This window comes from Misgurnus anguillicaudatus, chromosome 16, assembly GCF_027580225.2.
Source record: "Misgurnus anguillicaudatus chromosome 16, ASM2758022v2, whole genome shotgun sequence".
NCBI classification, from domain to species: domain Eukaryota; kingdom Metazoa; phylum Chordata; class Actinopteri; order Cypriniformes; family Cobitidae; genus Misgurnus; species Misgurnus anguillicaudatus.
The window spans coordinates 21,962,460-21,981,760 of NC_073352.2; the positions used below are offsets into that span (position 1 = coordinate 21,962,460).

The 19,301-nt window shown below is 38.1% G+C and overlaps 1 protein-coding gene across 2 annotated transcripts in view; it reads right to left on the minus strand.

Moving 5' to 3' along the window:
* The window catches only part of glra4a (glycine receptor, alpha 4a), a 67,048-nt gene extending 55,029 nt beyond the window's left edge, over window positions 1–12,019 (minus strand). Inside the window, exon 1 of one of the 2 annotated variants that reach the window (XM_055178604.2) lies at window positions 11,575–12,019. In XM_055178604.2, the coding sequence (XP_055034579.2) occupies window positions 11,575–11,642 (68 nt within the window). In that variant the 5' untranslated portion in view covers window positions 11,643–12,019. The remainder of the gene's footprint in view (window positions 1–11,574) is intronic. The other variant, XM_055178605.2, reaches the window with a different exon arrangement.
* Window positions 12,020–19,301: the final 7,282 nt, after the last annotated feature.

A 19,301-nucleotide genomic window follows, 5' to 3' on the forward strand; every position in this document is an offset into this window, starting at 1 on the left:
TTTAAAACTCTTGAAACTCCGTACAGCACCCCATTCATATATGTACTTTAGCAGCAGTTATACCTGCGATTTATGAAACTCTGATCGAACTGACAATCACACAATATGAAGCTTTGAATCTGACAGGTCGACCTCCATGGCAACTGGAAGTTACATGAAGTGACAGATTACATTTTGGACTGTAAAATTGAAAGCTCTGTGTTACAAACAAGCCTAAATGCACTTTTTGTTTATGCTTGTGAAATAATAATAGTTCAAGTACTTCTGATGGGAAAGCACAGATATACAAATTGAAACGTGAACAATGTGAACATTCACACCCCTAAGAAGAGATACATTTTTTGTTGTAGAATAAACAATGTGACAGATTTTATAACTTCACCCCCTTATAACTTTATCACATTTTTTTATAAAGAAATCTGTAGCTTTTGATTTGATAAATGACCTGACATGAACTTGAGAAAGACATGGTAATAGAAAAACCTTCAGAGGTTTACTAAATACATTCAGGGCGTAACTGTAAAACCAGACAATAGCTAAACTTCTCTCACTTTATAAAAACGTTTAAACCTAAAATCCTTACAGGGGTGTTTGGGAAGCAGTCTCGCAGAGAAAACCAGCATGCCTTTTGACTCGGATGACTATACCCTGATTTAACTGCTAATAGCTTTGTGTGTTTGCATGCTGTTTTCAAGCAGGGAAATAGTGTCTAATCTAGAAGGTAAAATGTACATTATACGTACAAAAGATTTATCTGGACTGGCCTATTGTGTGGATGCAAATATTCTTTCTGACCTCCAGGAATCTGGCTATGGTCCCATTAGTCAAAGCAAACAGTGTCTGATCTATTCTGGTCTGGGAAGATTGGTGGCTGGAAACCTTCCTTTCAGACAGCCAGTGAAGGTGAAAATAAAGACGGCAAAGGGAGAGAAAATGGTGTGGGAAGACCCACAAGATGAGCTGATAGCGCAGCGGCTGAGTAATGGATGGGGCATTGGTTTGCAGCAGGTTGTGCAGACATAGATAAAGAGCAAGCCTTGCATGGTCATGCATGCCTAATTAAACATTTTTGCTGTACTCTACAACTATGTATATGTAGGCACATACATAGCATATAGCATACACATGCTTTCAGTATTTTAATGTTTCTGTTATGTCAGCTGGTTAAATGTCGTGTTTATGGATGTGACTGGGGGTAGCCTTGACACAGGGTTTTGATTCAGAACCTACTGAAATGTAGCCATTGTAACAACTTACAAATTTTGGTCGCTTGGAACTCCAACTGAGGTGGTACTAAAAAAGTATCGGGTACTACGACCTGCACCCAGTGGAAAAGCCCCCAAAAGTAAGCTGACCCAACCCAAACTAAACCATGGGGTACTATGCAATGGAAAAGTGCCATTATTACATTAATGGTGCATACTGGTATCAAAGTGTGTATATTAGTACATCAAAGGTGCAAACTGGTACCAAAGTGTGCATATTAGGACATCAATGGTGCATACTGGTGCCAGAGGTGCATACTGGTACCAGAGTGCATATTAGTAAATCAGAGGTGCATACCAGTAGCCTACCAAAGTGTGCATATTAGTACATCAATGGTGCATACTGGTACCAAATTGTCCATGTTAGTACATTAATGGTGCATACTGCTACCAAAGTCAAAGTGTGCATATTAGTACATCAATGGTGCATACTGGTACCAGAGGTGCATACTGGTAGCAGAGTGTATATTAGTACATCAAAGGTGCATACCAATAGCCTTACCAAAGTGTGCATATTAGTAAATCAATGGTGCATACTGGTGCCAGAGGTGCATACTGGTACCAGAGGTGCATACCAGTAGCCTACCAAAGTGTGCATATTAGTACATCAATGGTGCATACTGGTACAATTGTGCATGTTAGTACATTAATGGTGCATACTGCTACCAAAGTCAAAGTGTGCATATTAGTACATCAATGGTGCATACTGGTGCCAGAGGTGCATACTGGTAGCAGAGTGCATATTAGTACATCAAAGGTGCATTCCAGTAGCCTTACCAAAGTGTGCATATTAGTACATCAATGGTGCATACTGCTACCAAAGTCAGAGTGTGCATATTAGTACATCAATGGTACATACTGGAACCAGAGGTGCATACTGGTACCAGAGTGCATATTAGTACATCAAAGGTGCATACCAGACTTCCATACCACGTCATCAACCCAGATGCGCAAAACATATTGCTGGCCTCCACAGCTTAAAATGAATATTGCATGTTGGGATATTTTGAAGTAACGAAAATATTTTATGCATTTCTATAAATAGATTTTAGTAGTAGAAGGCAAATATAAAGTATTAAAGTTTTATTTAATTTTTGTTTTCTAAGCTATAAGTTATACTATAACTTCTCTCTGTAATAGCTGTATCTCTATTTTGTCCTTTAAATGACATGGTATTTTACCATAACTACATAATACTCAGACTTTGTGGCATCAGCCCTTATAGAACCTGTTTAACATTTCTATCATCAGGACAGTGTGTCCATCAAACTAATGATTTTAAAGGAATTTCTGATACTATACCCATTGGGGTCCCTCTTGACCCCTACTTTTGTGGCCTTAAGCTGTTCCTGTATTTCCATTAGGAACAATCAACTGTCCTACAAGATAATGGATAAGGCCATAAGCTAAATAGATCAATAAACTACAATTGTCATGGCAACAGACGGTTGAAGCATATCTCCGGCAGCAAGCATCGGCACTCTCGTAACTGCCGTGACACAGAAATATCAATAAACCAAACACTGGGACGGTGCGGCCCAGTTTCTCAGCTCGTCTGGAGGTCAGAGCGCTAGTCGGGCATTTACTGAAAAACTGTGATTAGCGTTATTGAATTTAATTTGTTCCTACAATAGTGGGCCAGAGTCGAGTGGTGCCCTTACAGAGGGTAATAATTTATTCAGCATTCAGAGGAATTACACGGCTCCAGTGTGCTTGTGTTCTCATTTCACGCTGCCGAAAAAGGGCCGCCTCTCCCCCCGACGGTGTGTTATCTGACGAGCACAGTTGTAATCCTCACTTCAGCTTCCATCTCCCCCCACCCACCTCCTAAAACTGCTTAACTAGCCATGCGTGACAGCTAGGCTAGTGAACAGGAAAGTGGAGTGAAAGATAATAAAGAGAGGGACAGAGAGAGAGGGAGACAGTGGGTGGGTGGGTGTTGTTCCTTTTGTTTACTACAGTAGCATCCCTAAAATGTCTGACCTTGTGTTGCATCTGGGGATGTGCAGTTTGCTTCGATTGCCTTTCTAATTTGTGGTCATCCACGATGGCTGTGCAATTGTATGCATTTTATTTTTAATTTGACCATTGTTTCCTTTATTTTTTCTGAAAGATTAGATTTGTAGAAGCTGCAATGTTATAAAATCTGCAGCTTCCAATCAGGATCAATTTTATTATTGGATGTGATAAAATGACCAGTATGGACACACACACACACACACACACTCTCTCTCTTTCTATCTCTCTCTCAGTACACTAATCTATTTGGCTGTCTGCTTTGGTGAATTACATAAAGACTCCTTTATGTGCATTTAATTGTGCTGAAAGTATTAGCTCACTGTAACAACCTCCAATAGGGCCTTTCCAGTAGCGCTTCAATCTGCCGAACTGCAAGCACGAGCAGAATCCCACGAGCCCTTCATTTAAATGAGGGGCTGTGACCCAACCGCATTAGTTACACTTTATGTTGCTCTTTTCCCGCAGTGGTTCAGGATAAAAGCTGGCAGTGGAAGGACATTTATTTAGCCACGGGCTATGCACTCAGGCACAAAATCATCTTGGCCAGGTTAAAAGTCAAGTAGCACAATCATAAGACAATGGTTTGTGTTTGGAAACAAATCTGCTGGCTTCTTGTTTAATGCTGATCTAGTATCAGCGGGTATCAGGTTCTCCTACAGATTTGTTGCATCCCAGGGTCAAATGTGTCTTGCTTGGTTTGTACTCTGCATATTCTTTCTGTCTCTCTGTCTCTCTGTCTCTCTGTCTCTCTGTCTCTCTCTCTCTCTCTCTCTCTCTCTCTGTTTCTTTGTTTCTGTTTTCACTGTGCAGTTGCTGAGATAGAAATCAAATATTTAGTAGAAGGCAAATATTTAGAGGTGAGGTGGAGGCATTGTTTGGGCATATTGGATAAATCTCCAAAGGTAGATTGGGTTGCTCAAAAAAAAAAAACATCATTAAAGTAATCCAAATGACTCCAGTGGGTTACAGTTTTTCTGAATTGCTAAAACACATTTTTTGAAATCACTCATTTTCTCAAAACCTTAAACACAAATCCCAATTTCAAACAAAATTCACAGAACCCCTGTCTCTTCCAGCAAAATCAAACAATTCCTTCAAAACCATTTCACTTGTACTCAAAATCAAACCAAGCTTTCAAATCATACACACATAAGTCTATAATATAAAACACTACAAAGCATCCATTAGACACTACCTTAAAAAATGGAAAACACAACATCTAGGACATCTGCTTACAGAAAAATACATTTTTTTTACATAACAACACACTTGACAAATTCTGTTAAAAATCTATATTACTGTAATCACAAGTTTAGTTCAGTAAATATAGTGAATACTTTACTGTAAGTACTGCAAGTAATTGTAAGTTTTCAATATTACTGTAAGCATCATTTGTATTGTGTAAAAAGTCAGCAATCCAACAAATTTTGCCAATTGCATCGTCTCTGGTGTCCTTTTGTTCCTCATACTCTTAATCTGCCTCTCAGACTGTTTCCAATTCACACAATTGGTAAAAAATACCATTAGATAAAAGTGTGTAGAATTCCGAGTTGTTGTGTTTACTCGATGATAACGGTGTTGTAGTTGTGTTCAACTTTTGCTTGTCTGTGTTAAGCATTTATAAAACAAGTGCATTGCAGTGTGAAATGTGTGTTTTAGTGAGAACTTTGTGTTTAGTGTTTTGCAAAAAGAGTGCATGATTTGACAAATGGGTTTAGGCCACTATGAATTTGGTTCAGAGATTGGGGTTTAGTGTTTTAGCAATTCAGAAAAACTGTAATATATGTTTACGGAAGCAAAACAATACATTTGTGAGGGAATTTTTTTTTTAGCATATTTAGTGATAAATACTTAACATATCAATGTAAACATACAGTAAAAATCAGTGCGATAAGCTCAAATGTCATTAATAACGTAAAATCTAATTGGTTATTAGATGACTTGTGCCAAAAAATATGACAACCCGTCACCTTACTTTAATGATGAATGTACAGTCGGAGCTTTGCCATGTTGAGCCCCATATAAGAAGGTAACCAGATGGCATTTTTATATAAATTAATTGTGTTCAACTGAAGAAAAGAAGTCATATACATCTTTGATTGGTATTATAGAGTAAATTTGGAGGGAATTTTTATTAAAGGGATAGTTCACCCAAAAATGAAAATAATGTCATTAACCCTCATAAGACCCTATTTTCCTGTATACGTTATAGTCCCTTGGTGTTAAAAAATGATCCCAGAGATTAAAAGAGTGATTACAAATATATATATATATATATATATATATATATATATATATATATATATATATATACATTTAATGATACAAATAATATATCCATTTTTTCATCTACTTCACATCTATACATTAATGCTGTGTTTTGGGAGATATGAAGTACTTTTATACCCGTTTACAAGTCAATTCCTCAACTGCACCATTAGCTTGCCTGAAAAATATACAATTTGTATGAAAAATTTCTCATAAATTATGATCTTAATTTGATTTAAATTGTTTTTAGATATTGATTTAGATGTTATGTGTTGAATTTAGCCATTTGGTGTTTAGAAAAATTGTTTTATGGAAATAAATCATTTCGACCAGCAGAGGCCCATAGAGACCCATTAATTTCACTGAATGTGGCCAACTGCTCAACATCAGTACTTTAGTGATACATTTTGTGAATTTATGTTTATATAAACATTAGAAAGGACATTAAAAATAAATATTATTTCAAATAGTAGAATTTTTTATACCTTTCTGTGTTGAAATTTTAAGATTTATTCTAGGTGCATTGATTTTTTTTTTGCATTTCCCATTCATTTCAATTGTGGTCATTTTTACCCCCAAAGGGACTAATTAAGTAAATTTTTTTACGCCTCTTTAGAACGACAGAATCAAGCACAGTTTTTTATATGAATCTTGACCATGGGCGAGGCTAGCCCCTTTTTAGGGGTGCTTCAGCACCCCTAAAAAGGAGCTCAGCACCCCTAAAACTTGGGGCAAGAAATTTAATTATTCAAAAATGTTTGTTCGTCTCTGACCAGGTTAAATAATGTCCAAAACATACTCCTTAGTTTGTGGTTTAAAATATATAATAAGGTAGAAAATGAAAACCTCCCCGCTTAGCAAATGGTGTCATCCTCTTCTACTTCTCTGTACCTGTATCGCTTAGCCCGTCCGTCAGTCAGCGTGAAACACACGCAGAGTGAGAATCAGATAGTGTTGTGATGCAACTTTTTTGTTCAAATCTTACAAAATGTTTACGTTATGTTTATAATGAGCGAGTACATCACGTATCAATCTTTCAAGTCGTGTTTTTGTCTTATAATGAATCACCATGGTACACGTATAATAAGTGTTTATTTTCGGATTATTTAAGTCCGGCGGGTACCCGCGCGCTGCGGAGTAGCACAGTACCTGGGTGACTCGTCCATAGACTTAAACGGAGAGAAGTAGCGCCGGTTACAATGTTCTTCCGCAAGACGCATGCAGTGCGTCTCAGTGGGTAGTTGCATACGTGTGTCTCCGTTGTTAAAGTTTATTGTATGATTTATCGTTAATTTGAGACTTATTTTAACAATCGGGAGTCATGTAAACATGACATCACGGGCGTCTTTTCTGGTTAGTCGTCATGAAAACATGGCATTTGGAACAGAGTGAAAACAAACTACATATCACTGTATGCCACCAGTACCGGTATGTTATGTGTGAAATCACTAACTGTCTGACTATCAAACTAGACAATAAATATTTTTTTAGTTTGTCACATGTAGACTAATATGAAGGTGATAACGTCTTTAACCCTTAGTGCAGGAGTCACAAGTGTTTTGTTTTAGACATATAGTAAAGGTAATGGTTCAATTAAAGGACTGTTAAAAGAAAAGCTGCAAATTAACAAACTATTAATAAACCTACCATATGTTGTAGGCATAAAAGTTATAAATTAGGAGATTTGTCATTTTGACAAAGGCAAACGATACACTGTATATTCACATAAAGCCATACCCACACTGCTGGTGTAGCCCACCTTTTGTCCTGAGACTTTAATATGGCATTAATGGCAAAAATGTGCTAGCTCACCATTAATTAGAAATAAAAAGGTTGGCAAAAAATGCATCTGAAAACTCACCAGATTGATGCTTTAAAATATGTAATTTAAAAAAAAATCTAAGGGGGAGCATGCTCCCGGACCCTAGAGGGGTAATATTCTTCTCATCTTTTTCACCCCTGACCCATTTTCATGCCTGAAAGGTCTCCAAAAAATATTTATTTTGGAGTTAGTTGAACCAATGTTAAAATGAAAGCTATTTTACAATATACATATTATTGGTTTCTGTAGGAAAAAAGAGCGGGTGGTGGCAGCGGAGCTCATTGGGTGCTCAGCACCCCTAAAGCTCTAACCCTAGAATCGCCTCTGATCTTGACAGATAATCTGGAAAAGTCACAAAATCTTATTCCACTTAGATAAAGGGAACCATGTTTTAAACTTAAGAAAAGTGGCTTGGGGGTAGAATTGACCCCAAGGGTCTTATTAGGGTTAATGACTCCCCCTTATGTCATTCCAAACTCGTAAGACCTCTGTTCATCTTCGGAACAGTTTAAGTAATGTGACTGCAGTGATGCGGATGACGTACTACGTGGCTGACGAGTTATCTGGTGCGCCCCAGCTGGGTTTTTTTGTTCGTTTTTTGTGCGCCCGGGCTTGCTTTACAGTCTGAGACGCATGCTGTAAGTTTGAAGAAAAAAAAACATTTCTGAGGATAACGTCAGATGCGTCACTGCAGTCACGTGACTTTACAACAGACGCGGAAGAGAAAACAATGCTAAATAAAGTCGTAATTTTTGGACCAAAATGTATTTTCGATGCTTCAACACATACTAACTGACCCACTGATGTCAAATGGACTACTTTGATGATGTTTTTATTACCTTTCTGGTCATGGACAGTATACCGTACATAGATTTTCAATGAAGGGTCAACAAGATCTCGATCTAAAACATCTTAACCTGTATTCGAAGATGAACGGAGGTTTTACGAGTTTGGAACAACATGAGGGTGAGTCATTAATGACATTGTTTTAATTGTTGGGTGAACTATCCCTTTAACTATTCCTTTAATTGACATACCAAAAAATATTAAAAGAGGAATAAATGTTTTAATTATTCATACAGCATGGACAGACTGTGGAACAGATGCAAAAGTTTTGGTTTTGACAGAAATGTGAAACATAAAACTTTTTCTGATTTTTGTGCAGTCAAATCTGGCCTCTGTATTTCAGCTAGGAGTTGTGCTAATGCGGTAATGGGGTCAAATTTGGCACACGCTCTGCTTTAGTATGGGAATGCTCTCATCTTGAATTCATGTAGTGTATAGCTGTGAGATGAAAACAGATGATGTACTTCTTTATTATTAATTAGAGACACAGAGTTTAGCTTCAGCTGTACAAACTCCATCTCAGCAGTGCAGCGGGCAGACATTTATATTATCATACAAATCCCAATGTCTGTGCTTTGACATATGACTTCATTTCAGAGCACAAGCTGGTCTTTCAAACCATGTTAGTCTTTTGTCTTGAGGTAATTTTTTTCCTGTTTCCCCTGGTTCAAAACTTTCATCATTAAATGAAAGGTGTCTATGAAAGCAGATTCAATCACCTGCTCCCTTGTAAACCTCATAGAAGTTCTCACACTATCCACAGTGCTACTGTTTTCCTCACAGTGTATGTTTAATAAATCCCTGCCGCTGTTTGTGGTCTTGTTGCTCAGTGGGAGTGAAAGCACAGTGAATCTCTAATGTTCTTGTCTGTCCTACCAGAGCTGTAGACCTGTCTACCTGCTAATCAGCCACAGCCGTTCTCTCTCCCTCACCTCCGACAGCTCAGCCCAAACAACGCTCATCTCTGCCTACATGTTTCATCCACTCTAAGTCGCCCACACAGTGTCTGCAGGCTGACACAGCTAAGGGATGTCAACACCCTCCCGCAAGTCACACCACAGGCCCTTCAAACCATCCCTGTGGCTGGAATCATACCTGCAGGAGCCAACGTCTCTGCTCTCGTGTGTGCATGTTGCATGTTACGTGATGTATGCTAAACATATTCCCCTGCCAGGCACTGTCTCACACAACCTGTCCATCTCACACCTTCACTACTTTTGCCGTCTTTTGCATCATCCGCAATCCCCTGACACTCTCCTAGGGCTTTTCCTGTAATCTCATATAGAATGACTTCACTCAATCTTCTTTTTCTCCCTCACTTTCCTCTAGTTCTTTGCCGATTTCTCAATGGAGTTCCCGTCATTGCTTATGGATGCTCATCGGTAGACCCAGGCTCTGGGATTATGCAAATTTAACTCAAATCTGTTCACACCTGGACATCATGATCTTACACATTTCTGTGAAATAGTCACGCATTATTTAGCTCAATTTTTCGTAGCATTGTCACGTATTTCCACCATTTTACGTGCCCATGTCACGCATTTCTTTTCCATGTCAGTTTCACGTATTGGTTACTTAAAGGAACAGTATGTAGGATTGTGGCCAAAACTGGTATTGCAATCACAAAACTTGTGGCTAAAACTGGTACTGCAATCAAACTGGTGGCCAATACATAACATGACAACATAAACATCATTTGAGGTCGCAACTCCACTTTTTAAATGACAATATCCAAATGAGTAATGTAAGTATTTAAAATGAAAATGATTTCTTAATGTCTATTGATATATCAGGGCCATTTTATGATTAATTGATATACATTTCTTGCATACTGTTCCTTTAACTGTTTTTCCTATTTTCTTACAATTGTCGCTTCGGTTTGGGGTTAAAACAACTTTATGTTACCTAAAATGACATCCTTACCCAAACCCAACTCTAACCCAAACGTCAGGCGACAATGGTTTAAAAAGCATACGAAAAAATTGTGTAAACCAAAGTGACATCCTAACGCAAACAGCAAATCTAACCCCAAACTGAAGCGACAGTTGTTTAAAAATAGGAAAAATAGTTGAGTAACCAACACGTGAAGCTGACACGGAAAAGAAATGCGTGGCATGGGCACGTAAAATGGTGGAAATACGTGACAATGCTACGAAAAATTGAGCTAAATAATGCGTGACTATTTCAAAGAAATTTGTAAGATCATGATGTCCAGGTGTGAACAGAAAATGCGTGGCAAGGGCACGTAAAATGGTGGAAATACGTGACAATACCACGAAAACTGAGCAAAATAATGCGTGACTATTTCACGTATTTTGTTAGATCAGGCTGCACCTGGATGAAATGGGGCATGAAAGGGATGGCCAAAACTTTAAGCTTTTTCCATTTAGAGAGCGAGGGGGAAACCAAAGAGAGAGACAGAGATAATTAAGACAATTTAAACTGTTAATCCATTAAATCGTGACATGTTGATTTTTCTTATGTGTATTAGCCATCATTCATATTCTTAAAACAATGCTGGCACTTTCTGTATATATCACATTTTTAAAAAATCATTCTTTTTTACTTGTATAAATAAAATATTGAGACGCAACCCTCGCTGTGAGCTAATGAGCTTTGTGCTGTTGGATATTGTTCAGTGGTTTCTAAGGCACTCCAGGATATCGGCAATATCATACATTTTTCTCATTTTATCTGAGTAACACATGGGATCAAACTTTTTTCTTTCAGCCACGACCTAATTTCTGTAGATTTACATCATACATACATAAAATCAGACATTTGTGCAAGTCAGTTTCAACTGAAAACTTTTTTATTACGTTTTTTTCTTAGTTATATGTGTGCATGTTTTCTGTATTGGCATAGTTTAAATTTACCATTCTTTTATTTAATTAGTAAATGCAGCAATGATTGAAAAAAAATCTCATAAATGCAAATAATGTTCTTTCAATTTTTTAAGTTACAACATTACTTCAAGGTTTTTATCCGACCCTTGAAATGACTTGTTGGTAAAACCTATTAAAAACAGATTAACTCTCTCAAATATACAGAATGTAAATAAAACAGTTAGTTCAGATGTTTACACAAAACACGTTTTTGGAGTACCCAACAAAAGATTTTCACTGGGTGCCATCAGTAAGATTCATTTTTTAGCATACAACAAAAGTGGATGTGTTTGACTTCAGATTTCACGTTGTTTGCATGTTTGAGGATATCTTATAATCGCTTAAAATCTCTCCCAGTTCTCGAAGCAAAATATTGAAATACTCTCATAAAACATTTCAACTAATTCCAAATCAAGAAAAGTGAACAAATACCACACAAACACACTATAAAAACCTCTGCATGTCTTACCTGATAAATCCTCCTTGGAAAAAGAAATAGGACAATACATATAAAATCCTTATGACCTGAGGGAGCATTCTCTTGCTCAGTCCGTTTCTCTCAGACCGTCTGAAGAACTTATAGTCTACAGAATTACCAAATCCAAAGAAGAGCTGGGGAAACCCGACAGGAACGCATTGTCTTGCAGAGTGATCCGAACCTGTCTGAGGAAACTTCTTTTGCCGTCTTCCTTACTTGTTCAGACTGAAAAATCCACCAGTGTCCACCCTTCAGATGCCAGTGAGAATAGGTGCGAGAGAGAAAGCATGTGTGTCTGGTTGTGTGTTTTGAAGAGAGTATGTGCTTTCTCTTTCTTTCCCCCTCTTTTTTATGGCCAGCTGCTCGCTCTAGGAATTATAACGGAGAGGATTTAAAGGGCCAGCAGCATATTTGAAGGCGGAGAGAGACGGCGTGCGGGGAGCCCGCTGAGAAGAGAAGAAGGGAGAGCAGGATCTAAGAGATCTGAGCGAGCACTGGAGATTTTATTCTGGCTTTGTTTGTGGTATAGTTTCTTCTTGTTGTTTCTCTCTGTCTCTTTTGGCACGGAGATGCAACCACTTCAAAGCTTTTCTCAACTATTGCACAGATGTGTATGTGTAGACGTAACCAAAGACAGGCTGTATTTGACACTGAAAATTGGCTTATAATGTGAAACTGGATCACAGACTACGAATTTATTTAAATTTGGAGGTGCACTGTCATTTGAAATCTACATGTATATGTGCAGCCCTTGAAACCTGCTACAGTATGTGGTTTAAGAAAATGTAAATCCTTAAAGAATGGGGCACTCAACCCTGCATAGATTTAACTTAAAATATTTAGAAGGCCAAGAAGATTAAAAATACAGATTATGCAAGGTGCCCAGAATGAAGCAGAAAACTAATTGATGGTGAAAAAGTGCAGCTACAGTATTGGTCAAGCATCAAACCAATCAGAACCAGGAGGAAAAATCATTTCAGCAAGGTGTTTGAATAAATGACTGAATAAGCAGCTCTCAGCTTTGTGAACTCAAATCTAAAAAGCAAAGAAAAGGCTCCTGACCATTAAATCACCCTCGCTGGAGTCATTCATTTTATAGTGGATGACATGGGTGATACCACGTATCCTAAGCAGATAAAGGTCTCGCTTTTTTAATCTTTAAAAAGATTAAACCTTTACCTCTACAATTAACTTTGTGTTCTCAGCATCTGGCTTATAAAAAATGCATCAGATCCATTTAAAAGATAAGCGAGATATGTGAAGGCACAATCAAAGAGAAGCCCCCTTCATTTTCTTCATTGTTATGACCATGAAATTTGTTGATTTAGAAAGCATTCATCCCTGGGTGAATCGAACCAAAATGTCAGACTCCTGCTGTCTATAGTGAGATATGTTGTGCATTTAGCATATAAATATACTCTGGCACTGTAGCCGATTTGTGTCCCTCAGTTTGGGGGACGGCTTAATGTGCCAATATTGGCAAAAACACCTTTATGCTGAGCTGACTCTCTGGTTTCCCTTGTGCATTGTGCTTGCGTGACTGTTGTGTAGGTTAACACGGAGAGGTCCATAGGACTGCTGACCTGTGGGGCTCGAGATGCATTCGTCACTCTGCTGGGACCAAACACAGTAAGTGAGCATGAAGTGGAAACCAAATATAGTCGAATATCAATATTTTCTGCTCCATTGGCTCATATGTCTTGGCCACAAATCAAGCCGTTATGTCACCTGTTTGCCCCTGTTGTCATTCCCTGTTGCCCTTCAGAGTTCTGGTACAGTCTGTATTCAGTCTACCATGGTAAAACAGCCTGTATAGCAAACCCCAGTGACTTTACCAGCAGGTACCAAAGAGCATTCTGCTTTTGAAGTCTTGTGCATAAAATATCAAAATAATTTGGAATGCAAATCACCCCTGCGAGAAAGAGGGGTCGAAGCATTTTGGTGAGTAAAAACAAACAGAGTGGAAGCAGCATCATAAAATAGGAACATAAAGGCTATGAATGCTTAAATGCACAATGACCGAAGGGAATGTACAGACATCACATTTTGAGCTGAGCAGCATTTTACATCTTGACTAATCCAGCCCTTTATCCAGAAAACCCTCTCTGTCATTCTAAGAGAATCCATAAGTCTTATTTGTAAGTAGAGCGTATACCAACAAAGCCATCTTGATTGTCCGTTTCCAACTACAGATGATTTACAGTCTCAAGTGATGATCCTCTTCTTGACCCCCAGTAAAACACTTGAACTAAGCTTCACTTCAAAGTAAAAGGTATGCTACTTCCTTCCTTCATGTGTATTTAGACAGTTTAGAAAATTTACTGTACAAAGGAACCAAACTATCTTAAGCTGGTAGCTTACATTTTATTTGTTTTTTAAATAATTGTCAGTTCTAAATGTGTGCTCTATAACACTGGCAAACTCTTGATAATTAATTTCCCTACTTCTTGCGTGTCACATGACAAAATGGGCATATGACTCTGCAAGACACATGCAAGAACCATGAGATTCATTGTTACCAACATGCCACCATATTTTACCGTATTGTGCAGAAGTATAAGAGGAGCTCAGATGCAAAAGCCTCTAAATGCCACCTCAGTCAAAAATGGGATAATGATATTAACCAAATGCTCTCGGCACACATTACACAGACCTGATCTCACAAAAATCCAGGTTATAGTCACAGAAAATTGGATCAATTTATCCGTGTCCATGTCACAGAATTCAGCTTTTTAGCGTGCCGGGAGCACGGGTGTCTTTTCCGTGTCACTCCCACAGATTTCTCGTGTCATTTTAAGTATTGTTTTCTTTGTTCCTGTTTTCTTACCATTGTCACTTGGGGTTGGAGTTAGAATCACTTTCTGTTACATTTTTAGACATCCTAAACCAAACCTCAACTCTAATCCCAACTCGAGGCGAGAATAGCTTTAAAAGCGGAAGAAAAACATATTTTTAGAAATTTCACAATTCGATTAGATTTTGATTCTTGATGCTTCGATTAGATTCAATTCAATATTGATTTATTTGCTTCGATATCGATTCAGTAATAAGTAAATACACAAGTTATTAAGTACCCGAGTATATTTTTACAGTGTTTCCCACAGGATTTTGAAAGACTGTGGAGGTGATGACGTCACACGCCGATTAGCATATATGTGACGTCATTGCATCGTGTTTTATTCTTTGATCTGTCACATTATATTGCATTTAAATACAACTGAATGCTATTTTTACATATTATCTGGTCTGTTGTCTATAGTGACTAAGCGCACAAGCCAGTAACGACCCACGTTTTAAGACTTCTGACAAAACAACCATACATTTACATTGAGGCCGTACTGATGTTGCTCTTCTCATCAGTGTTGTTGCATTAGGAGCGCTTTTTTATTTTAAGTACGAATGGTAGTTTTATTATATATAGCGTATAGCGCAGACAATTTGGTGCAAATTCATAAATATGAGAGAATACACTGTTGCTGTTACAAAAAGTTTCGACTACAGAACACAGAACACGCGTCAGGTAGGGAGAGAGCTTGCACACAGACTAACAACAAGAGAACGGGTATGTGTGGGAAACACTACTGCTAACCTTTCGTTAAGTCATGATAAACTCGATCATCTTTCTTCTCTGTCAGTATCATCCGTGACTGTTGTCGTTTACGCTAAAAAGAAAGTACACGGAGGAACGCGGAGTTAAAATACTTTCCACTGCTATGCCAGAGAGGCGCGCTGCACGCAACATGAGAAAGGGGAGGTGGCGCGCGCTGTTGAGGCACTGCTCGTAACATGAGAGAGAGAGGGGGGGAGGGGCGCTGAGCGCTTGCTACAATGAATTAAGCCGTTTTAAATAGTAAAATAAAAATGTAAATGAGAATCATGCTGTTTTGGTAAAGCGCGTCTTGTACACGCTGAACGCTCTCACTAGAGTGTTGCCCACAGCGCCGCCACTGGCCGGTGGGCTGAATCAATTCAGGGTTTGATGAATCGATATTGAATTGAGAAACAAATAATTGCAATGCATTGATTAATCTATATTGTTGTTACCCAGCCCTAGTAGAAACCAATACATAAAAGTACATCCTAACCCAAACCCCGAATCTAACCCCAACCCCAAGCAACAATGATTTGAAAATAGGAAAAAACAACAAGAAACAATACATAAAATGACACAAGAAATCCGTGGGAGTGACACGGAAAATAACAATCAAATACTTTCACTTAACAGGGATAGTTCACCCAAAAATGGATTGAAATGAATGTCATCATTTACTCACTCATGTTATTACAAACCTGTATAAAAAAAATTCAGATGAAGCCGAAGGAAGATATTTTGAGGATGTTTGTAACCAAACCGTTCGTGAGCTCCATTCACTTCCATATTCTTAATCCTACTATAGATGTGAATGGGTCTTACAAACGGTTTGGTTACAAACATTCATCAAAATATCTTCCTTCTTGTTTATCAGAACAAAGACATATATATAGGTTTGTAACAAAATAAATGAAAGCGAGAAAATTATGACAACATTTTTAATTGTTAGGTGAACCATCCCTTAAATCCTAGTAAAACACTGGTTTGTTGGCAGAATTCATAAAAGGGATAGTTCATCCAAAAATGAAAATAATGTAATTAATGACATTATTTTCTTTTTTGGGTGAACTATCCCTTTAAGAGTGTGATAAAAAAGCATTTAAAGGTTTTTGCATTCTAGACAGCAGATGACTGCGACCCGGATACACATTGGATCGGCAATGGATCCGCACCTGAGATGCTGCACCAGAGTCGTTTTTTTGTCTGGGATCTGAGCTCATTTTCATGAATGTGCAATATATAAAACACTAAAATAAGCTCAAAATATTAATTATCGCCTCTAACAAAGGTATAATTTCACTCCAAAAAGCATGAATTTGACTTCTTTTATTTTGTTGAACATAAGTGAATCATTTTCTATTAGAATCTGTCATGTTATCTTCTGTTATCTTGCAAAAAATTGTGATTTCATTTGAGTCAATGTATTTTTGTCAGCTTTGATGTAGAAATAGTTTAAAAGAACACGCTGACATAAAGCAGATCCTTATGATTAAAAACTGTGATATCTGCAGCATATATCCCATTCTATTTAAGAGATGTGCCCATATGAATCTAAATGTGCCTCTGGATGTCAAAGGAGTTTGTGAGGCAGTTTAGAAAGTGTGAACCTCCCCACATAGAAGAGAATGTGCCTGCTCATATCTCAACTCCTCATGCATAAAGATGGCACTCTCCTCTTTAAATCTAATCTCAGTGGCCTTTATCAGCTCTCACATATGCATTTTTATACTTTTGTGAAACGTATTTCCTTTTACATGAGACATGCACTCGCTCTGTTTAAATTAACTATTACATATAAATGTTAAAAGAAAGCATTTAGTTTCATTGCTACAATATAAACAGTTGATAAGGTCAGTTTATAGCAGGAACCTACTGTAAGACTTACATAAAGTGTAGTTAAATGTGTAGGCAGAAAAAGTGGGCACAAACATCATTTAATATGAGATAAAAATGAGCTAATAGACACTCTTAGGTATGTTTTAACAGACAAGTCAGGGCTAGGCCTTAGTTAAATTAAAATGTTAAAGCATCTTTTATAAACATTAACATTACTGGTGTGTATCTTAATACAAATCAATGGCATTGGCATATTTTAAGAAGTTATTTTTATACACGCATTAGGACTGGCCTTAAATCTTGTCTGTGAAACTGAGGGTTAAACTGACAGTTAGCAAAGCCATTGGAAGACGTTTAGTACATATTTTACAGCGTGCATTATGATAAACTAGCTATAGTACGATAGTGCAAGATCAGGCATATCATTTGTCAGCATAGCATCCGTCTTTGTCATGTTTTCCCCTTCAGTATTTTGAATAATGGATTGAAAGTGAAACCATTTTATGCTTAAGATGACATTTCTTTCCCTTTGACTGACACATAATTACACTGAGATCTGTAAAATCCAAACAGGATGATAACCTTTGTAGGAAGCCATATCCAGCAATCCCACAGTGAATGTACTGTAAAAAGTCACATTTACATCCACGGTGAGGATTCTCTCTTGCTAGTTATTTGTAGCTTTACACGGATGTTGCTTGACATAGTTTGATGGGCTTTTTGATATGCACACGAGCATGGTTTTTTCATATGTTGACCTTTCTGTCAGTGACCTGGTGGTCTGTTGCATGTCAGGCTCTGACTGACCAAGTCAGCTGTGGCATGTGGTATTGCCCATTAACAGTAATAGATGGACAAGCTAAATATGACAAGAAAAGGTCACATTATATGGCAATTGGCTGTCCACCAACAGCCTTTTAGATGTTTGGTGAATGGACTTCCCATTTGGTGCTTCATTACGTTTACATTTATGCAATTGGCAGACGCTTTAATCCAAACTGATTTACAACCCTACTGACAAATCCAGCTAAGACCAGCATAAGCGGGTGAACTGGTTTTAGCTGGTCCCCAGCTTGGTTTTAGCTGGTTTTGCTGGTGTAGGAAGCTGGTTTTGCTGGTGTAGCAAGCTGGTCTAGCTGTGTTTTGGTCACATTTTAAGCTGGTCTAGCTGGACTTAGCTGGTCATGCTGGAATACCAGCTGACCCACCAGCATGACCAGCTTTGTCGGGCTGGGAGGTCCAGCATGGGCCACCTTGAACCAGCTACAGCCAGCTGGGGCCAGCTACCAGCTTGTGCTGGTTTTGGCTGGATTTTTTAGTAGGGAATGCATTCAAGCTATACTTTTTATCAGTAAGTGTGTTCACTGGGAATCAAACCCACAATCATTTGCACTGCTTACAGAATGCTCAACCAGTTGAGCGTCATGCTTCATATCTAAAAGCAATCAAATTTAACAACGCTGGAAAAATGACTTTCTTAGTATCAGGGTTCCCACGGGTCCTTGAAATCCTTGAAAGTTTGTGAATCTGGGGGAAATAATTCAAGGCACTGGGAAGTTTTTGAAAATATACATACTGTAGATACAGGTCATTGAAAGTGCTTGAATCTATTTTATGCAAGACGTTTTCTGGAAAGAAATCCATATTATTCCCTGTGTAGTGTAGGATAATATCATAAAAATTCTAGACTTTTTAAGCACACGTGTTAAACTGTTCGCTTTAAATGCTTTTATCTTCTGTATGCGAATGTTGATACCAAAATGCTTTTTTGCATAGTTGTGTTTGACACATGAAAACATCTCGGGGTACGTATGCAGCTGTTGTTCCCTGAAAAGGGAACGAGGCGCTGCGTCTCCCTTGCCATACTTCCTGCGCCCCTGTAACGCTGTCTTTAACAATATTTCAGATAGCGATATACTTCCTGCCACCCACGTCACCCGGTCTTTGTCGTTAAGCCTCACCGTTGGTTGAATTTGATATACACATTCTGTCGCACTTACCCCTGGAAGCATCCCCAAAGTGTCACCGCAGTGACGCAGTGTGAGTTCCTCGAAGAGGATCTGTAAAATGGTTCTTATACGGTAACTTGATGTAACCTTGCTCTCACTTACAATGTGTCCCCACATTTAGTCCTTGAATTTGAGAGTATTGGAACTGGAAAGTCCTTGAAAGGTCCTTGAATTGGAAGTTAACTAAGGTGTGGGAACCCTGTAGTATTTTTGTCTTGTTTTCAATACAAATATGTAAAAATTCTTAAATGAAGATGTATTTTTTGATGAGCAAAATTACC